Source organism: Poecilia formosa, unplaced genomic scaffold (genome assembly GCF_000485575.1).
Source record: "Poecilia formosa unplaced genomic scaffold, Poecilia_formosa-5.1.2 Scaffold139, whole genome shotgun sequence".
NCBI classification, from domain to species: Eukaryota; Metazoa; Chordata; class Actinopteri; order Cyprinodontiformes; family Poeciliidae; genus Poecilia; species Poecilia formosa.
Window position 1 is genome coordinate 1,195,316 of NW_006800078.1, and position 23,166 is coordinate 1,218,481.

General features: G+C 39.3%; 1 protein-coding gene across 2 annotated transcripts in view; it reads left to right on the top strand.

Annotated features, from left to right (window-relative positions):
* The first annotated feature begins 3,197 nt into the window (after positions 1-3,197).
* The window catches only part of kcnh8 (potassium voltage-gated channel, subfamily H (eag-related), member 8), a 49,237-nt gene continuing 29,268 nt past the window's right edge, over positions 3,198-23,166 (top strand). Inside the window, exons 1-3 of one of the 2 annotated variants that reach the window (XM_016676675.1) lie at positions 3,198-3,480; positions 17,278-17,511; positions 22,855-22,986. In XM_016676675.1, coding sequence (XP_016532161.1) covers positions 3,405-3,480; positions 17,278-17,511; positions 22,855-22,986 — 442 coding nt within the window. In that variant the 5' untranslated portion in view covers positions 3,198-3,404. Of the gene's footprint in view, positions 3,481-14,227; positions 14,420-17,277; positions 17,512-22,854; positions 22,987-23,166 lie in introns of those variants that run through there. The other variant, XM_016676676.1, reaches the window with a different exon arrangement.

The following is a 23,166-nucleotide window of genomic DNA, read 5'->3' on the forward strand; positions in this document are numbered from 1 at the left end:
GGTTGAGAAATAATAAAAAAAAAAATATGGGAAAATTAAAACCCATTTTGTCCCTATTCTCAAGAATCACTGATATATAAACAGGCCTGAGGTGAAAGTACAGTAATAAAAAGCTCTGCCTTGACACCACCTGAAAGAACAAAAAATGTTTGATGCTAACGCTAACCCTAAGCATCAAACATTTTCCAGAGTTTGTTGAAGTTATGTGACCTCTACATATTTAAAGCAACAAGTGACTCACTCAAATCATTCTTCCTGCAAACAATAAAATTATTCATTTTCCTCACCGTGTCTTGTCAAACAGTTGCAGTTTGTTTATGTAATATGATTACTTGGTCACCATAATCTGTAACAGATTATGGTGACGAAAGAGCATGAACAGTGAAATCACCCCAAATGGTTTGAAACTGGAACGTTGAACCTGTGATTTCAGAAAGTTTACTTACTTTGGAAAAACCGCTGAACGCAGGCGTTGTCCAGGTAGAAAAAGTAGGTAAAAAGAAATCATAATATTGATTCTAGCTGAATGCCTCTACAGCAAAGACTTTACATGGAGCCTCAAATATACTTTGGCTGAAAACCGAAGGAACACCAGAGGCGGATTGGAGCAAGCACACTCCAATCACTACACTCATGGAGCTTTCATAAAGTTTCTGTCTAGGCCACGGAAGCTAACTTTGACTCAACTTTCCCTTCAGTCTGAACCTAATAATGGCACACATGTACAGATGAAGCGTTTTGGAACAGTGATCAGGATTAAATGATGCATTAGCTATTTATTTAGTCAGGTGAAACATCCCTGTCTGTTTGGCTGTCAGTTTTAATCTTATTAGCCGCCACGTTCATGGAAGTAACTCGGTGGTGCTTAGCTACTTCTCGGTGCCTCGCCTCAGGGACATGAGTCACAGATTTCTCACTGCGCGTCCCGAATGGGTTTGTTTGAATGTTTGTGAGCTCGTCTGAAGTCGCTCAGCAGATGTTTGCTTTGCTGCGGTGAGCCTCGGAGCACCTGATGACTAAACTTTGACATCACCGCAGCTACAGCCTCTTTGTCTTGTGGAGGATTTGAGTAGGAGTCACGGAGCCTGACTGATAGCATTTGGTGTTGCTGATCTAGAATGGAGGTGGGTTGTGTCCCATTTCCGAAGCATATGTGAATGGTTTGGAGCGCGAAGCCATGACGCTTCTTGATATTTGCTGAATTTTTTATTCAGTTTGTTTTATTCGGCAGAGATATCCTATCAAATTCATAACTATGACTTTTGGTAGTACACCATACATTTCAATTTTATTAGTAACATTTTGAACAATTATTTTTCTTTTTCTTCACGACAGTACATTACTTTGATCAGCTCTATCATGAATTACAATAAAATACAACATTCAAGGTTGTAAGGGAGGTCAAGTCAAGGGTTATCAGTGCTTTTGCAAGCATTGTGTGTTACGGCAAGAAATATTAAAGGAAACCAAAGATTTGCAATTATTTTAATATCCATAGTAAGTGCTCCAAAATATAAACGCCAGCAATAATGAACCTGGAGATTTTGCAAGAGCAATAAGGTTAATTGAGTGTCCTTCTTTGGAAAACAAAGTGCAAAGTGAAACGTGGCCAAGGTCACAACCACACACGTAAAACCCATGTGAAATATTTATGCCTTAAACAATTCTGCATATCATGTGAACAATTAAAAAAATTAGCTCATTTAAATGGCCTAACACTTCAAATTTACATAAATAGCCAAAATTACTAAAACTCACAGACACATAAATTACTTTATTTTTCCACAGTCATTCTTATAAATAAACATCTAAATGTATGAATGGCAATAACATAGATATAAATGTGTTTCTATGTCTTCAGTGATTCTAACCGTTTGGTTTTTATGTCAGGATTTCTACATGGGATTAAAATCTATTCTGGGAGATGCTGCTCTCCCTGCTAGTAACATTTATTATTATCAAACCAAGATCTAAAGAGCTTTCTAACATCTTTATTCAAAAGGCTTCAGAAGGCTAAGAGTCTGTAATTGGATTTAAGATTATCTCCTTAAAAAAAAACAAAAAAAAAACATTTCAGGATAAATGAAATGACCTGGAACAGATTGTCCATTCATTCAGGGTTGTTCCTGTATGAGAGAACAGGAACAAGATAATCTGAGCGGAGATCAATTTTCACCGCTGCTGGGAACAGTTTTCTGAGTCTACAGTCAAATTGATCACGAAGACGTTTGAGTGAGATTGAGATGTGGTGGGTAGTCGTTTTGCTAAAGAACATTACATCAAAACTATCTTCCTTTTCCCTTAATAAGAAAAAACAAAGTTTCCTGACATCTACTGCGTGGTTTATAGCTGCTTACACGAGAAGTACATAAGTTTACATCCAAAGAGTCTGATGATGTGTCACCTCCTTGGCGGAGTGGAACATTTATGTGAATCCCTTAAATAAAAACCGGAAAGACATGGGAATCAGCCCTGATCAGAAACAGGGTTATATGAAGAATTGTCTCTGCAGCCAATTGCTCACACGAGGGCGCCATTGTGCAATTATCCTTTTGAACTGAGCGTTTCTTGAGAAACATTTAGCTCCACGCACAGCGTTTTACGTTGGACCAGCAGGTGGTGATAAAAACTCGAGAAATTTCCAATGAACACTGGGAGAGAGAGAGAAAGAGTGAAGAAAGCGATGACACAATTCTGCAAATTTAAACGTTTTCAAAGTAAGTGGGAGTCATATGGATACATTTTAATGTGCAATAACGACATTTGGCAAAATTTTGTTTTAATTATTGTGTGATGTAAGTCACTTTGCACTGCCTTCTTGCTGAAATGCGTTATTCAAATAAATTTGATGGATTGATGGATAAATCTTTTTTCACTCTTTTTTTTCTTGCTATGTAAAAAAAAAGACAACCCTCTTTATAAATGTGTCTGACGTACTGTGAAGATGCAATGGAAAATTTTGTAAAACCTGAATTCTTTTTTCTGTAAAACTTTTTTTTTTTTTTTTTTTTTTTCCGTTGGAGCTGCATTCGCACTCGTCCTGGCAGAGCGCACTGCAAGAATCGCTCAAAACAATTATCGCACCGATGACAGAAAAGTTTCAGTCTGCCGCCGTCGCCTCTGGCTGTTAGGTGATCTGCAGCTGCGGGCTCCAGCTCCCTCCCTCGTCACCACAGGCCACTGTGAAACGGCCGCGCGCATGACGTGCACTGTCCCTCCACCCCCAACTCCCCCATCCGGGGTTCGCTGTAGTGCTGTGTTGACTGGATCCCTCGCCTGCCTGCTGGTTCGCTCGGAGCTTCGGCAGCACCTTTAATGAGAGCGCCTCACGCATTCGGACGACTTGCGCCCTCTCTCTCTCTCTTCAGTAACTTTGATGGGGACCTCGACATTAGGCTGGGAAAATGCCTGTGATGAAGGGATTATTAGCGCCGCAGAACACGTTCCTGGACACCATAGCCACACGGTTTGATGGCACTCGTAAGTTTGACCCGAACTATTTGTCTTGTCTTTAATTTTGTTTGCTGGTCTGATTGCGTGAAGCTTGACAAAGCAGAGCTTGATCCGTGCGGTTGCTCAGAATAGCAAACAAAAAAATAACAATAAGGTTTGCTAAAAAAAAATTTAAAAAAAAAAGAAAGAAAGAAAGAAAAGAAATAATAATAATGATGATAATCTTTTGTCTTCAGTTCAGTTTAAATATTGCATCCAAATGTTTGCATACTTCAACTAAGCTCATTAGGCCAAAGGATGGAGTTCAGTCTGTTGGTGGTGAGGTTTCAGCACCTCGGACAGCGACGATAAGGGTTAACTGGGTTCTCCCTCAGTTTCACTGGATTTCTTTAAAAGTTTCAGCCCGTGTTAAAGATAAATTGCATTTATTTGTCAGCGTGACCTGTTGGCTTTTCTTATCATGACTGGTCTTAAAACAGAGTCCACAAGAATCAAAGTTTGCCGCTCCACAACAAGAACATAAACGCAGTTTCCTTCTTTTATCCTTCCTCTAAACTCTGGAGGGCTAAGAGTCGTTATCTCATAAAAAAGTAGAAAAAAAAAAGATCTTCTTTGTGTTTGTTTTTACTTCTTGTAATTTAATGTATCTTTTAGCAACCTTTAAGAATATGCTGTTAGCCTGGATAAAAGTTTAAAGGTGTGTTTGTTTATATTTCAACTTTGGAGTCAGAAATAAATGGGAAATGTTTGTGAAACATGTTGAACTATTTTACATGCAGCAATGCTACAACCAAATTTAACAGTTTTTTTTGTTGTTGTTTGTTTGTTTTTTATTTATGCAATTAACTGATAAAAGTTCATGGTTGTGAACTGTCTTACTCTGTTAGGCTCAACTTCCATCCTGCTCAGCAAAATCAGCCGAGTTCTGATGTATTGAATGAAGAACATATATGAATAGCTATTTTCATGTCTTTTCAAAGATCTTCAGTTGGACCAAGGAATGGACTTTGACTGGGCCATTCTAACACTTGAATAGATCAATTTGAAGGATTCAAATTCTGCTTCCACATCAGATCAATCTCTCTGGTCTCCTTTGGTCACCTACTGGTGATGGGCGGCCTTTGGTTTCATCCTGTGGGACACTGTTGCTGGGTGGGAACACTGGGGGAGTCCAGCTTGGTGGGGGATTGGGGAGAGTTCTACACTGCTGGACAGGACATGTAAAAAAAAAATTATTGTAGCTCTGGATGACTTTTTTATGGCAAATTAAAACTTCTAGGTATCAGCTTTCATGTCCCTGCTGAGTAAAAGCATCCCCACAGCATGATGCTACCACTCCCTTGTTTTACTGTGAGGATGGTATGTTCTGTGTGATGTGCAGATTCAGTTTTTCCACTACATATACTGGTTTACATGTAGGTCAAAAAGTTCCACTTTGGTCTTATTTGACCCGTACTTGTGTTTACTGTGTGAGACTTTGGAAAAACGTTTGTGGTTACACTTCTCTTATTCTTCTCGCCACTTTTCCATAAAGCCAGCTTTGTGAGGTGAGGAACTGTTGACAGATTATCACGTCTGAGGTGTGGTGTTAGTGGATCCTCCAAAGTTACAGCAGCTGCCTTGGCTGCTTCTCTTATCTTGCTCTCTCAATTTTTCAGGTAATGCATTTTACCTTGATGACTAATTTAAAGCTTGCAATATCATTTTGTGACCTAAGTTTGCCTTAAACTTTTGCACAGCTTTGTCAATAGTCAGCATGTTTTCTTTCTGTAGTCTTCATGATGCTGTTTATTCATTGATGTTCTCTAACAAACCTCAAAGCCTTCACAGGACAGCCACATTTACTCTGAGAATAGTTACATGCATGGGGTACTCAACTTTCAAATCAAATGACAACTAAAGGTTAGTGACTGCACTGGATTTTCTTTTAAGGGCATCAGAGTAAATGATACACAGCACTTTTCTGAATATTGTCATTTTTTTTAAAACCATGTATCACTTTTTTTCACCTCCCAAAACCATGCAAATTTGCATCATTATCACACAAAACCCTAGTAAATGTCTTTGAGGCTTGTGGTTAGGATGTGAAAAATAGGGTAAAATTCATGGGAAGTATGAATATTTATGCAAAGTACTCTCACGTGTGCAAAGATTTGAGAGTGACTTACCGATTTTGTCAAAATACAATAAATGATTTCCCCCTTTTTAATTCTTCATGCTCTAATTTAAATTTACCTCAACCTTTCTTTTCATTTGATTGTCTTCTAACCTGTTCTCTGTGCAGCAGTATCTCCTGCTTTTTTTTAATTAAAATTGTTACATCCATGATAATAACACCGTTCTCTCACCTGAGCCGTTATGCAGCCTTCTGAAACATGTTCCTTACACCCAGAGAAGCTTGATAATAATAATCAGAGATATCCATTAAGATTTCAGCCCCTGTACCTATTGATCCAGCATCACTGTACAAGTAAGAACAGGCTAGTGTACAGTATGTCTAGTGGCAAACTAAAGAGAGAGAAAGAGAAAAAAAAAAGCCTCCACTGCCTGCATGGGCACGAGCTCTGCTCCCACATAAGAGAATTAGAGTGGTTCTGTGCAGCACAAGTAGTTTGTCAAGCTCCAAAGAGTGAGCTGCTGTCCTTGAGCTGGCGAGGTGGAGGAAATTAACGCTGGATCTGAAGTGCTAGATGGAGCGGACCTGGAGGCAGTAGAGCCTGACGGTACAAATTGGGTCTGATAGCCTGGTCAAGAGCAAATATTAGTACAGAACTAAGGTTTTATCACCGCGGGATCCCCTTCGAGGTCATTCATCGCCCAGATTAGGGTCGGAGAGAGTGATAAATGGCCGAACCTTCGAGCGGGCAGCTCTTTAACAAGATCTCATTTGTACTCAGAGAGAAGGTTTATATGTTTTTACTGGTGGAACTTCAACGGAGGAGTATTTGTTTTCGTGCTTTCCAGTAGGTTTTTATTGCGCTCCTTTTTCATACTTCGGCTAGTTTGTGTAACGTGAGATGCCACCTTCGTAACCCAAGTCAACAGCTACCGTTTAAAGATCAAGGCTATTTATGGTATTCAGAACACAGTGGATACTTACCTTTATAAATGTGTCCTATATTCAACAATTTTTGATAAAATGCATTTGAAGTTAGCAGATGTTATTTCAGAATAAGTTACATAACATCGAGCGCGTTTTGCTAATAGTACTGAAAATTTAAACACTGCTGCTGAGATCAACGCATCTCTGCATATAGATTATTTTCTCTTTACAAATGTGTGGAAACATTGACTAGCTGTGCTCAATGGTGACTGTGTGAGAATGACACCTTCTGTCAACCTTACGACTGTGCAACCATGCAGGTGACTAATGTCACCACCTGTCCGTCACTGCTACTGTAAGGTGTGGGATTGATGCTTGTTATAAATCGTATGTTGTCGCCTGGCAATTACCACAGTAATTTGAAACGCGTCCCCTAATTTGAACCGCCGGCTTTAGATTTTTATCTGTTTTGCAATACTCCATGTAACTTTCACATATTTATTTTAAAAATGTTCATAGGTTATGGATTGTTAAATCGCCTAGGTAATTTGTGTGGAAATAATAGTACAGAGTTTGTATTTACCTCCTCTTTAAACTAATGGATTGGCAGCAACTGACCAATAAGCGGTCGGTACTTGTCTCGAAGTACATGCCCCTTATCTGGAAGAACTCAACTTCCGTCAACATTACTAGGTTGGTCATTGCTAGCGCGCTGTGGTCATAAAGATTTTGAGGAAAATAATAGGAAGCCATATTCAAAATGGCCTCATGCAGTTGACCTCATGCAGTTGAATGATACTGTGATCTAAGGCAACTACCACATGTTTGTCTGCCAGAAGGTAACTGGTAGTAAACATCCCACTTTTTTGTCACAACAACTCTTATTGATAGTAATATCAAAGATCAATAAGTGCAGCTAGCTATGCTTGATTTTATGTGTTCAAATTCCAATGGTAAACATGTGCTGCAGTAAATGTAGCATTTACATTTCAGTGTCTTTTTAAAATTACTCAAAGATGTCTAGGGCAGCACATTGAGTTCCACTACCTCTACCATTATAACACTGTTTGTTGGAGGTTTGCTCTACTTAAATATGGGGGCGGAGCCGACGTCATGCCAATTGTAAAAACAGCTATCTGGTATTTTTATTTTGGTAAAGTACTGAAATATAGTCACTGGTTCATTCCTTTATTTAGTAATGGACATGATGGTTGACCGCATATTACTCACATTATTCATCCATACATTTTTCCACTCCTCTATCGTGATGAAAAGTTACCGACTCGCTCTACAACCAGAGCAGAACTCAGTCATTTCAAGTAAACAGGACACTCCTTTACCAGACGAGGTGCTTTTCAAAAATAATTGCTGACTTGAATTTTCAGATAACTAGTGATGCCCATTACTGGGGGGAAATGGGCCAAAGTTAGCTGTCTTCTTGCCAAATTTAGCAGACATTTTAGTGTCTCTGTTCTAACAGAGGGAGGATTTAAAGCCTCTTACTGTGCTACCTCCTCTCCGTTCTGAACCAGCCCTTCACACTGCCATTTTTCTAACATTAATACACACTAGTCCCGGTTCCATAAAGAACCGAGGGAAAGGAGTTGAGCCAGAAAAAGCAAAAGGAGTGTGCAGCGCTTCCTGCTTTTCATATTTATGAGAGGATGTGTGTCTTTTGCCTGGTGTGTCTACGTGTGCGCTCAGCTGTCTGACAATATTAAAATAGTAAAAGCAATTCTCCTGACTGCCTGATTAACACTTTTATGTGCTGACTTTTTTCCCAAAGTGGTCTAACACTGTAATTACCACTTGCTTTTAGACAAGCGCTTTAAGACCCAATTAAGAATGTTACACAATAGAGGAGATTCAAACTACAGAGAGTACAGTGTCCCCGGGGATTTCTGTTACCATCAATCCTCTGACCATCCAGGAAGACAAAGAAAGATAATTACCAAACATGAGAGACCATGGAGGTGCGATGCATATGACCGTGTGGTCACATGTACGTTTTAGCGAGGTTTACTTCAGTAAATAAGAGGCCAAAGCGATTTGCCACACCTTAACATTCCTACATGGGAATTTAAAAGTATTTTGTTAGTCAATAATATGATGTAAAGTTGTGATTAGTCCAGTGTGTTGTTGACCCCAGTCAGAGTACGAGTCTGGAAGAAATAATGAGAGTAGTTATGAGACTTTGACGGAGTAATCAATCATCATTGACTGTACCGCTGCAGGGTGCGGGAGGTCTCTCACTCACTGGCAGTGAATTGCTACAACTGTTCCAATTTTCTCCAAAGCTTAATTAATTCTGGGAAAGTTTTATCTAAGATAGAAAAAAAAAAGAGCTTGGTTTTGGGAGGTTAACCAGCTGCAACGTTATAAGAAGCTGAGACACTGTTGTACAATTTGTTGTTTATTTCTAAAAAAAAAAAAAATGATTTTTTTTTTTTAAAGTTTGGTTAACAAAATATAAGCGAAATTGGTACAGAAGGCCAGAGTAAGTAGACGGTGACCTTAAATTTGTTCACAAGTCTTCGTGAAAGATTAGTTGTTAATCGTATTTGGTATATTATGCTCGACACTGTCCCATATTTCAAAGTTCAAAATAAATTATTTACTTATATAACAATCACAATATGTACTTTAACATGTTCTTGTACATGACCACATAATCAGCACAAACTAGCATTTCTTACATCTGGAAATAAAAGAATTGAATTGCACTTTAACAAGAAGAATTTAGTTTCCTTTTACACATTGAGCAAAATATCTAAACAAATAGATGTTTTTTTTCCCCCCAGAGGGAAATATTCTCACATTCTACGCACTAATCGCTAAAATAATTTCAGTGAGGTGATTCATCTAAATCTCTGACATCAGAGTGCAGAAAGTTTTTCCCACTCCTCACTTTCAGCTGTGAGATGTTTGAGGGGTTTTTCCCACGGTATTTCTTGAATCTTAGACGGTCATTGGTGGATTTTCTGGCATCCTTGTCAGGTTGCCTGGTACAGTTCTGCTTCGACTTTATGTTTTTAAGTAGATGGTGACAAATCTTTTCCAAGCACTCTCTGATACGCAGTGAAATTTGTGGTGGTTTGTAGGATGGTGAACTGATGAGGTAATAGGATTTTTGTAGATGTTTTCTTCCGTTCTGCTTTTTAGGGTGAACTTCTTTGTAGTGACCAGAACTGGGCAGTATGGCACTTGTTTGCAAGGTCCTTGATTTATAGACTCTTTTCTGTACAGTCCGATGAATTGAGGCAATGTTCTTTAGAGACCTCTTTAGCTGTCTTATCAGAAATTTGTGTATCAAGGAAAGATTGAGCTCTGCCAGGTGTGGGTAAGGTATGATAGGGTTCTTAATCAATCTCCTGAAGTTATTCGTGAAAGGAATGATCGTTTTCCAACATGCAGCACACTTGAACTCTATGATGCACTTGTAACAGACATGAATCGCAAACAAACAGGACTGGTCACTGACGTGTACGGTGGCACTGCTCTGTCATTCGTACTGCTTGGCAGTATAATGAAAGAAAGAGGTTGAGCTTGAGACCCAGAGCTGATGAGTTGGATCTGCAACCCTAACACCATTTAATTATTTTTGCAAACCTTGGCTGAACGCAGACATCTATTAGATGTCTAAAACCCATCTTAGATGTCTCATGCATTTTCTTACTTTCCACCTGAAATAATTAAGACTGAACAAACTCTTAACGAAGTAATCCTCATTTTGCTTGCTTATGCACGCTTTTAAAAACAAGTCCTAGACTCCGGAGTGGACTCTACAACAGACTCTACATGGTGTTATAATACAACAGTAAAATGCAACAGTATTAAAATCCATACTTATTCCACGATTTAACACATTATACACCAACATGGGCTTTTGTAGTAGTAGCTAAAATCTCAAATTCATCCATCATCTATATCAACTATGCCCGCTTGTCCTTGCGGGGGTCGCCATTGGGTCATTGGGTGAGACACGTCACTAGTTCATCACAGGACAAAAACCATGCATGCACACACTACTACCTAAGGGCAATTTAGAGTATCAGGAGAGATCTCACGCGTGTGTGGTGAGAACACGCAGACTCGATACAGAAAGGCTGAGATCCAGAGCCAGGACCTTCTCACTGCACAGCAACGGCGTCACCAACTGCACCACCATACAGCTGTCTTAGCCAGACTTTGGCAAAGCGTTTTCTGGCTAAACAAAGTTCAAATGATGACAACAGGGTAATGATTTCCTGAATTAAACAGGACTTTTATAAAGTATTCCCTCCATACGCACACCTTTAGAATTTCATTTCAGCAAGCATTTTTTTCTCCCTCCGTCTCTGTAAAAAAAAAAAAGAGGGTTGCTACGAATTCAAATGAGGTCAACATCCCTTTCCGCTCCATCAAACTCGCAAAATTTTTTGAATGAGAGCCCGCGCGTCACCGAGATTGTTCTGCCTTGTTACACCACCTAATTAGTGAGATTCCTCTCCCAATCGGCGTGTCTAACGGACTGTCCAAAACAATTGACAAACCGGGTTTCACCAGAGGTAGTCTGGGCCAAGTCCTTCCATTTTTAGACCAGGTTAATTATTGGTTTTGTGAGAACAAGAGCCTTTTCATAGGAGTTTTTCAGGGGAAAGCAGAAAAAATTAAATAAAATAAGATATTGATGAGAGATGGGGAATAGTTGAATGCAGCTGGCAAATTACTGGAATTTAATGGCTGGTGTAATGTGTCATTTGGGTGGGAGCCTTGGGGAATGTGTGATGAAGAGCAGAGAGCAGTGATTAAAGCTGTGGATTTGAGTAATGATTTTCTCTTTCAGTTATACAGTGTGAATGGATTACCACTATTAACCATTCTGAGAAAAGTATTTGGCCCTTGGGAGGGGTCTTCTGTTTTTGCTTTCTTGTCACAGTTAAAAATGTTTCAGGTCACGAACAGTTTTGATGTCTTAGGAAATGCAAAATGGTTTTTGTGAGGTTTTTGTTTGACGATCTGAAAAAATGTCTGAGAAAGACAAAAAAAAAAAAGTAGTAACAGAAATGAATCTGTTATTCATGCCACTGTGTTTCTGTCATGATTTGCATTCGTGTGATCAGTTCAGGTGTGTCCAACACAGAATCCAGGCAACAGACTCATAATCTCCAGTCTGTTGGTACTTCGCATAGAGTGATGAATATGATACCTAATTTTTGTTTTCCACACATTTCTGCAACTCTATGCAAAAGGAAATTTGTACAGTTGTAACCTTGGTTTCCATGATGTGTCAATGGTTACTGTGGCAACTGAAAAGTGACTTTTTTTGTTGTTTTTTTTTGCAGTTATGTAACTGCGTTGTAGCCGTTTTCTTAGAGGACCTGCAGAAATTCAGACGGAAAAATATCTTTCCATCCATCTCCCCACTTTCTCCACCATTTTTTTTCTATCACACTTCCTCTCCATCTTTCATCATCCTGCCTCTTGCAGCTCCATCCCACTTGCTTGCAGTGATTCTTGGCACCCCCTCGCCCTCTACCCTCCTAACACACTCATATGTCTTCCTCTGTACATTTCCTAACCTGCTCTTCTCCTTTCCCTTACCTGTCCACCTTCTCCTCATCTCTCTCTCTTTCTCCGTCTCATCTGCTTCTCTTCCCGCTGTGCTGCTCTGCTGGTTTCACTTTCTCATCTCCTGTTCGCTCTTTCTCTATGTTCATTGCTTCCCAGTGCTTGGACACACACCGTAGGAATTATGCCTGTTCCTCAAATAGCCCCCAGAATGCTTCGGGAATTGAGGGAGCTTGTCAATGAGCTGGAGAATGTTTTGTGCCCATCAGGTATTTGTTTCATAAGATAGGTGCACAAAGCAGAAGAACGGAAAAGGCTCCTGGAAAAAAACAAAACAAAACAAAAAAGCCCTGCTTCATCTAAAAGTGTGTGCAGGTTGATAAAAATATTAATGTATCGTGACTGTATGCTTGTTGTGATTGTCTTGTGAAGTTAGGGACTTAATGCATTGAGTTTGTATATTCTCCTTCTGCATTTATGGGTTCTCCCCTGGTACTCTGGTTTAGGTTAATTAAGTTCTCTAAATTAGCAGGTATAGACATTAAATATTGAAAACAGACATGTTACTGACTGGCCATACTGTAACAAAATAAAAAAGAAATTTACATTCATATAGATCAGCGCCTGAGCTCCTCAGGATAAAGATTCATATCATTCTTTAAGCAGAAAATACCCTCAGTTGTTTTTACTGTCAAACATTTATTAATTTTCACTAAGCTTTCTTTCGTTCAAACATTAAATTGTGTAAAATCTCCTTTGCTCCTCAAATATTTTGCCCAGAATCACAGTATATTTTCCTGCCTGTGTTCGTCTCCTCCCATCCTCTGTGTACCTGTCGGATTACTTCAGCAGCTGTCAGGCAGCAGTGTGAGCACATGTTGAGATGATCTATGGGCTGCTACTGTAGCCTGTAAACCAAAAGGAAAATCTGTATGGAAGAAACACAGGGAGAAATGGAAGAAAATGGTCACTGAGCTGCAGAACAAGAAATTGAAGACAAACTGAATGAAAGTAAAAGTCTCTGCCAAAGACTGTGCGTCTAAATTGGGGCGGGTGGGGAGAAGGGGAGCGTAAACATAGACAGATGATGGTTTTACGGAGGTGGTTTGTGGGGAAGAAGGTGAACGCAAGCAGGGAGGGAAGCAAATAAATGGAGTCTGGTTGAAATCCAAGGTTTGAAGAAGATGAAGAGAAATTAGGTCCAGAGATCCAAAATGGTGGATGGGGAGGAAGTGAAGGTTGATGATAGGTGAAAGGTTTGAAAAGTTGCTGAGACTGAGAAAGGGAGGCTACATGGTGGAGCATAGGTAGAAAACAGATAGAGATGTGTGGTGCAGTGGGATGTGTTTCTGTTGGGGTAGGAAAGAAGAGAGGGAAGTAGGAGAAACTAGGACAGCAATAGGTAAGGAGGGGAAGATAGGTGAGAATATATTAGAGCAATAAGGATAAAACCAAAATGAATAAAGGTTAATGAGGATTATGGTTCATTATTTGCAGTAGATGCTTAGAGTGCATTTAAAGAAATCCAGAAGTACAAATAAAGGATGCAGACATTCATTTTTTTCCCCAATAAAGGAATTACATTTGAATTAAAATTAGCACAAACATCATTATCAGGGCACAAACTGTATCTGAGTATATTATTTTGATAACCGAACCAATGTGGAATGCAGTGTGTACAACAGCATGTTGCTTACTCTAGCTGTTTGTTAAATTCACTTTGCAGAACCACTAAAAATGACAGAGTGGCATATTAATATCTGTCACCATCTTGTCCATAGAGGTTTGGATATTAGCAGGTCCTAATATCCTCTTCATCTTGAGATGGTGTGGACACTTGTGGAGGAGGAAAGAGTACAAAAAGAATGTAGTTAATAATGTAATAATGCTGTTAGTTACATAGTTTCATATATGTTTTTGATGGTGGCCTTATTAGTTTAATCACTGATAGAGAGTTGTGTAAGCACGCCATTTCTGGCCAAAGTAATCTTTTTGCTATCACAACAATATAAGTAGTAGTTTAGGAAGAGGTGTGAACCTGCCTGCCAAACGATCTCGCTTGTCGGTTCCAATAACGTCAGACGTATTTGCGTGATGACGTTTCCTACACGCTGGGCATAATATCCAAGATGGCGTTCCATGGTCCGAAAAAGTTACTAAAACAAACAAACAAAAAAACTTCTCAGTTGCAATGTGTGCAGAGCTTTAATCCCAATAAAAGGATAAAATACCTCCAACACCCTCAAACAGATTTGTGTGAATGTAAAGTGTTTGACGTTGCCTAGTGACGTCGGTGACTCGATTGGGGGAGCTTCGAGCTTATCGTCTTCTGCCATGAAGACAATACGATTAACTCCTTCGGTCCTCCTCCAGGTAATATTAGCACCATGCTTTATGAATAATCTCCGTCTCATGTTAAGATTTGCAGTCACATTCACTAAACTAGAATATGGGTTCTGGCTCGTTTGTCAGATTAAAACCACCTTTTGAAAAACCTAAACCTTCGAGTTTATCAAATTTTTCATTCGACCCCTATTTCTCCATTAAGAATTTTTTTTTTTATTGGTCTGATGTAATATTCTGATCTTAAATATGTTTTCATTAGCTGTAAGCAAACAATCATTATCATTTACATAGCTTTAAAACATCAATCTGTGTGGAATTATGTGAGCTGAGTTACTGAAACTCATGAATTTTTTATTAATATTCTAATTTATTATGATTGTAGTTGGGAGTGGACTGCCTGAGAGTTATGGAGTTTATTCCCTATTTCAATGAGAATCAATAAGGAATCAAATCGATAAGTGATACTGATAATGGAATTGATATAGTTAAATTCAATTCCCATTCCTAGCTGTGGCATCAATTTGAGTCTCTTCCCTCCAGAAAAAACACTTAGAATATACAACATGTCATCTGCGTAACCAATGTAATAAAAATGTTATGCTAGTTGTATGTCTTTGTAAACGTTAGGTTTCTGTTAGCCTCCTTTGCTCTGAGTTGGTACCAGAAACGCTTTAGGCCCTTGTCAGGGACACAGTGGCTTCAGTCTTTCTTTAAGCAGAGCCTCAGTGGCCCCTGACAGCCAGTCCCTACACAGAGACCTGCAGTTGTCCGGGTTGTCCCATCAAAGTGTCATCTCTTATATGACATATCTGGGTGTGTCTTGTTGTCTGCAATGGATTCAGCTACAGTGTAAGCTGAGTATATCTTAAACTAATACGACAATCTCACCTAAAATTCAGTTAAAACAAGAGTTGTGCAGTTTATTTTCGACAAATAGCATGAAAAGTTAAATGTCTCCTAGAGAATGGAAAACAAGCATCTGATTCCTCTCGAGAACCGAACACGCAATCTTTTGCTCTCTGATTTTCCATTTGTAGCTTAAACCGAAGGTGGCTTTTACTCAACAAAGCCTGACTTGCGACATAAAGCAATTTAGACAACTAGGTTGCTCAAAAAGTGAGTTATCGATGTAGAAAATAGATTTTTGTAATGCAGTGTAATTGAAACAAGCCGTCTTGGTGGACGTCTCGTACCGCTGCTCATGTTTGCGCGTGTGGACGTCTGGAAATGTGTGCGTGACTCATTCGTTCACTGTAATTATGCAAACGTCTGAAAGTTTATTTGTTCTGCAATTACTGTGTTAGACCGTTCTAGTGCACTTGTATAATAGGCTGGCCAGGGTTCGCTGTTCGGCTGCTTATCAAATGGCAGCAGGAAACACTCAAATCCACAAGTACACACTTTTCACAATCTGTCAAACCTTCATTGTCCACTGCCATGTGTAATGAGTATTGTGCTGGATATATTAGCTGTCTATCAGCACAGCTCAGCCTTGTGGCACCATGTGTGTATGTTGGTATAGCAGGTCTGTGAGCCATCGTAGATATTCAGGTATAAACAGCTGCTTAGCTTCAACTGGCTGTCCAGAATGAGCCTCAATTGGCTAATTAACTGTGATAAACGTCAACTCGCGTGAGGTTTCTTTCCGTCGTCAATTCAGAACTTCCCCAATCATCAACTTCATTCTGAATAAAAGTTTGTTTGTTTCAAAGAAGAAAAAAAAAAGAAAGAAACCAATATCATTAGATGGAAATCTGCCAAAACAAAGTCCTGCAAATATAGCTTTAATATGAAATATAATATGAAAATGTAGCTGAGTGTAAAGTGTCAGGCTCAGTTGCTCTCCAGCGTGCAGTTAAACGGGAAGCTCACCGAACCACATGACCTCTATTCATTCAACCCACACCAGGCCGTCATATGCTTGAACTGAAGATCCCATCATGCTGTGGATCGCTGCGTTAAAAGTCACATCATCAGTCCTGTGTCCACTGAGAGCAACTCTCTCGCAGAGCTGTAGAGGCGCCACTTGACCAGTTGCGTTTGTTTCCATTTTTGAAGTTTTTAAAGCTGGTGGTGTGGTGAGGGGGAACTGCAAGGTTTAAACATGCATGTCTCAAAACCACAGCTTTGTTGCCTAAAGACATGCTGGTTAATGTTCAGTTTATGCTCTGAGCTCGTATTGTGTTGTAGCTGAAAAATCCCCTACTGCCGCCTTTTTGACTTTCACATTGAATCCAAACAAACAACAACAAAAAAAAATCAGCTTGCAAATTCAGTTTTTTTTTTTTTTCCTTCTATTCTTAAACTTCATTTCAAGCCGCATACTTTTTAGGAGGAGTTCTGCTAAAAGCCAAATTCAGTCCCAACTTCCAGGCTCAACACAAGAGTGAAAAAATAACAGCTTTTTAGAACGGCAGCTTAATGGTGGCCGTAAACCTTTATCAGTCCCCGCAGACGCCGCGCTCAAATGTTATCCTTTTCAGCACTTTCAAATGTCAAAATTCATGGGCGACATAAACATGTTTAAAACCTAATGTTAAAAAATTGTTTGGCTCTGTATTTCTTATGCCTTCCTTTTTTATGATTCTATTTTTAGATACGTTTTGCTATGTTCTGAGTCAGAGGCTTTAGCCTAATAGGAACATCACTGTTGGACACAAACTCCTGCAGTTGTGGTATAAACAAGACAAAAAAAAAAAAAAAAGATCATGTGGTTTGATTCATAACTAGTTTTTTGCTAAAAAATAAAATAGACAGAGTGTGCTTTTTCCCCCCCCTTTTTTTACAAATGTTCCATTTACAGTGTTACAGTAATTTAACTAAAGAACCCCCCTGACCAGAACAGCTTTTGCTCACTTTTTATTTCCTCTCTTGCTTCGTTGCAGACAGTAACTTCATCCTGGCCAATGCTCAGATGTCGAAGGGCTTTCCCATCGTCTACTGCTCCGATGGCTTCTGCGAACTCACAGGCTTTTCTCGGACAGAGGTCATGCAGAAGAGCTGTGCCTGTAAGTTCCTGTACGGGCCCGAGACCAGCGAAAGCATCATCCTGAGCATCGACGAGGCCTTGGAGGAGCGCAAGGAGTTTAAGAATGAAATCATGTTCTACACAAAGACAGGTGCTACGTATTTTGTTTCATGTTTTTTTTTTCTTTTAATGTTTCAATTTTCGTTTTGTCTCATGTTTACAGATGCAACACCTTGGAAATGTGTACATAACCTGAGAACGTTTTTATAGTTTGCGACGTTATAAGCACAAACTCTTAACACTGTATTTTATTGGGCTCTCTTCTTCTGGATTGCTTTCATTGCTGGTTTCCTTCTAGCTATTTTTCCATCTCTGGGTTTCTGAAATACATGGTTCCAGCTTGTGTGTATAAACACTTAAAGGCACTGTACATAACCGCTGCGTTCCTCCTGCCATTCGTCAAGCAGGAATTAAACCAAGGCCAGTTGACAAGCTTTGAGATTTATAAGAAATAATCCATATAACGGCTTTAATGTGGGACTTTATCTTTTTATGTTTCCGTGAATGTGTTACTGTGTCATTAGCTGAGGAAGCTTCATTTGGGCCGAGAAATTGATTGATGGATGGATGAAATAATAAAGACAGAAATGGATATGAAATCTTTTTTATTGATCTGTGCCCATTTAGCAGCGATGAATCAAAGTCGTAAGTTAGAAATGTCCCACTTATGTCCCAGACCATTAAAATTTTAATAGCTGCCAACTCCCGACTGCTCAGCCTCGTCTCCGTCCGTCACATTCAGCCCTTCCAGCTGTGGTGTCGTGCAGCCTTTCTGATAAGGCGGCGGCCCAAGACGAAAATATTGAGCATATCAAGTCTTCAGCACATGATTTATTTGTTGGGATATAATATGGTACCGTATGGTCTGACATCTTTAAGGTGTCAGACCATACGATCACCGATCTGTGTATCAGTGAATATAATGACGAGATGAAATGGGAACTATTATATACGGGGTGAGGCTTTCGTGAGTTTATGTTCCAGAGTTTTGACATAAATTTGAAATCAGTTCTTAGAAAATGCCCACTTCAGTTTTGGACTACTTGACGGAGTTATTTAAAAAAAAAAAAAAAAAATCTTTGTTTTTCTTTTTTCCTGGAAAAAAAAAAAAAAAAAAAAAAAAAAAAAAAAAACATCTAGGATTCTCCATTTCCTCAGACAAACAAAAATCTGTCTAATAATGTGCTTTAATTGTCCATAAATCAAAGCACAATACAATAAGAAAAAGAACCCACCAAAAATTGAAACAGGAGTATAAAATAAATAAAATAAGAAAATGTATCCACTAAATGACGTAGGAGTTTTAGACTCGGAAATTGCCGAACTCCTTTGACATGTAGCAGAAAAAAATGAGTTACTGTGCTGATGCCGAACAAAGCACAACATTAATGAAATGCAACAAAAAAAAAACAACACAGCAATTTCAGAGGAGACAAAAACACCCTGCAGTTAAAATATGGTAATTTACTGAACAATTTGCAAAACAGAGTAACAGTGGAGAAGCAACACAATTAGAGAAAATAAAACAATAATAAACTTGTTAATCAAAAGGAGGTGCTTTAGTTAACCAAATAAATAAATGGAAAAATTAAGAATTTGATGAAATATCATTTTCTTTACACCCTTGTCCCTTAGTGGGATCGGGAGGGTTGCTGGTGCCCATCTTCAGCTAACGTTCCGGGCGAGAGGCGGGGGTCACCCTGGACAGGTCGCCAGTCTGTCGCAGGGCAACACAGAGACAAACAACCATGCACACACACACTCACATCTAGGGGCAATTTGAAGAGGCCAATTAACCTGACAGTCATGTTTTGGGACTGTGGGAGGAAACCGGAGGAACCGGAGAAAACCCACGCATGCACAGGGAGAACATGCAAACTCCATGCAGAAAGACCGGGGCCGGGAATCAAATCTTCTTGCTGCAAGGCAACTGCACCACTGTGCAGCCCATTTGAAGAAATACTACTACTAAAATAAAAGTACGGTAGTTAACTTTGTGGAAGACAGTTTACTAAGCAGCAGTAACATTTCTCTGAAGGATGCTGTTCATTTTTGCCATTCTGATCTTTATCACTTCTTAAAATTTGTATCCAACTTTTATAGATTTGATTTTGGCTTTGGTTTTCTCCATACCTTTCTTACCCTTTATTTTTAAAAATACACTTGTGCTCCCTTTAACACATCTGAACAGTCTAAGCTGATTTTTTCTACCTTTTGCCCATATTCTGCTGTAAGGACATGTAGCTATATGATTCCAGTAAATAATTTATACCACCAGGATGACCCCTGATCTTTTCTTGCATTGGTCAGTATTTATAATCTCTCATTTTTTAATGAAATTTTTACTGGCCCCAAACAAAAGGCAGAACCACAATAAAAGGAAATAAGACTGTTATGCTAATATTTGAGCATCTCATGATTCTTTTTTCCCCCCTATAATATATGATAATATGTGTAGATGGTACAAATTGGTAGAGGAATGACTTTACTCATGGGTCTCATTCTGGATAAAATAGTAATAACTAAACCAACAAGAAAATTATGCTGGTCCCTTTGCACCTTTATTTCCTGTAATTCTAGTTACGTCACACTTGAAACACCATGAGGCTTTTCGTACCAACCGTGTGCCACTTTGCTGTCAGCTTGATATCTGCTTCAATAGCCGACACGTTAAAATAATTACATTTATTCCAATCTTAGCTCTAATTTTAGTTCCTGTTTTACTACGCGAAAATGTGGTGTCAAGACTCCAATACATAATAACAAGGAAGTTGCCTAAAGTTGCTTTTGGTTTGATTTGGGATCTAAAGAATCAGAGACTCAAAGTCGCATCCAGTGGAAACAATGCGTTACGTTTTCAGAAAATACCGTTTTGAGAAAATATCATTTTGTGGAATATTTTAAGCATCTTATGAATACTAACCACTATAGACATACTTGATTACAAAAATAGACAAGGAGCTAAGTAAACTCAAGTGATTTACAAGTGAATTGACAAAATGCCAATATGAGGAGCACAGATGAATGAAGGGTCGACCTGGAGCCCAAGAAAACACAAATATCCATGAAAAACTGTCACATTAAGTAGAGATTATTTTTTTTTAATTGCTGTGTTTAATGTTATTTTTGCACCTCAGGGGAAGTGCAGGTCCAAGACAGCTGCTGTAAAGTCTGTTAACGATGCCATGTGGTATCGGAAAATGGCTCATTCCATGCTGATTGTACTAAACGCGCGGCTCTGATTTACTGTTTTTCTGTGCATTTACTTGATTACCTTTTAAACTGAATTTAGCTGGCAGCTCAGTGTTGTTTATAGACACACACACACACACACACACACACACAGCTTAGCTATTACCAACACAGAAGATCTCCTTTCAGTTACTGATGTATCATTCTTTCTTTTTTCCTTTTTCTCGTATGTTTCGCACCTCCACATGGTTCTGCCGATTCATCTGTCTGCCTCCCACTACTCTGGCTCTTATCCCTTGTACTACTGCTCTTTTGTTTCATCATCCCCTTCTTTTTTCATCAGCCACAGCGGAGTCCCGAAAGCAAACGAGGCTGATTGAATCAGTTTGTCCTCCATCTGTCTGTCTGCAGGTCTAAGAAAAGGGAGCGCGGCGTGTTCGCAATCAGGGAAGCTCCTTCTCGTGCTGTGTGCTCGATCGTGCCGCCGCCCCTCGCAGACACGCAGACTTTCCCGCTCGCATCAACACACACGCAGAGACCAAAACACCGTGATTATCGTCTTGCAAGGAGATTTTCATGAGTGGGAGTAATGAGAGGAGACTCCGTAGGAAATCCCTCTTGATCAGGAATTCATTTCGGCTTCCCGAATGAAAGAATTAATGTAGGTTCCTGTGGAAGTGCAGTGTCATGTAAAAAACACGGGGCCCTCAGTGAAAGCCTTTGTGTTTTTTACATCACAGAGATTTAAATCATGTTATAATGATATTCCTTCATGAAAAGCATACCCGGAGAGTTGCTTCGATTCTTTCATGTTTGTTCGAGAAATCCTTGGATCTCCCATGGCAACCATTCCGGGTTGCCTAAATGCTAGGTCTCACAAGTTTCCACAAAGCTCTTCCTTGGAGCTGCAGTCTTCAAGCTGCTCTTCCGCCGCCCCGTTCCTTCCCCACTCAGCTCCTCCAGACTATCCAGCAGCAATTAGCAAACATCTAGTGGGACTGCAAGTCTTCTGAGCTTGTTACAGGAACTACTTCTCAGTCCAACACTCCTAGGAAGTTGTAAACGGCATCATGGAAAGGTTGTGATGATGTGCTGAAGGCGGAGTGTCAGAAGGAGTAGGAGCTTCTTAAAGAGACAGAGGTCAATTTCAATTCGTCAAGGCGAAGTCAAGCTACCTTTAAGTCATGTCTGATATGTACAACATTTTTATGACAACTGAAAGTAACATAGTTACTTGCTCACACACGGGTCTACCGCATCACGTCCACATAATGAGAACATTGTTACTCAACATTTTGAAATAAATTTCTAAGTAAGTAGAAATCAAGCATTCCACCACAGAAAGTAATCTAAAACTCAATGGTAGATTGTGGATTTTCTGTTCTGCTTGCTCGGGCTGAATATTAATGAAACTGAATGGATATTAAATGCTATTGAGTATGTCATTAAAATAATTTTAAAAAACTGACCAGTAAAAATAGAATGACTGTCAAATCAACAAGCAATAAAAAAGCCTAGCGCACCCTGAGCAAGGGAACTGACGGAAGGAGACTAATAAACACAGGGAAGACTGAGGGAGCTGAACCAAAACACAAACTGAATGACAAGATGAGAGGGAGACAGCTGAGACTAACCTCAGAAAATAAACCAAAATGGCGAGGAAAGTCAAATTAAAGTGCGGACAGAGCCTGATTACTATAATAAGTAATAGAATATGGCAAGACCTTACGGACAATAATAAACAACACAGTTGTAGTCGACTGTGACATGTAGGGAACAAGAAAACTCGACCGTTTGCTTTCTCTGATTTCTCTCTTTGGAAAACATGCATTTTTTATCCCTAATTATATCATCTAAGTCAGCTTCCTGTGTGTATTTGGCCACAATGAGGTTTTTTTTACCTAATAAAATATTCAGAGCTAATCTTTCAAAGCTACCAAAGCACCAAAAAAAAAGCTAAAAAAAAATAAATAAAAAAAAAAAAAAGCAACGGATTCAACAAGAACGGGACCTGGGAGATAGGTTTATCTTCTATTGTGTCTGGGGAAACTGGCTTGGGCTATTTAAAGGCTCAGCCTCTCTCTGGCGACTTCCAGCTGTAGACAGTCTCATTAGTACGTACAAGAATGTATAGAACTGTTGTTTTGTGCACACACGCACACACACACATGCTGTAGATCCATTCAGAAAGTAACCAGAGATGGTGTTTATTAGTGTTAACAAGGATGTTCTTCCATTTCAGCTGCTCTCTTCTGGTGTCTCCTGGACATTGTGCCCATTAAGAATGAGAAGGGTGACGTGGTGCTGTTCCTGGCCTCGTTTAAGGACATCACCGACACTAAAGCCAAAGCCATCCAAGAGGACAAGAAAGAAGGTAGACATAAGCTTCAGTGCTGAAACTGTTAATTCTAGTTTTCCCATTTTCCACACAAAATATATAAATATATGCACTAAATAAAATGGGCTACAGTTATATACAGTGAATAGTGTGCAGTCATGGAATGTTTTTTTTTTTTTTTTTTTTTTTTGTGAGAAACACCTCACAGATAAGGAC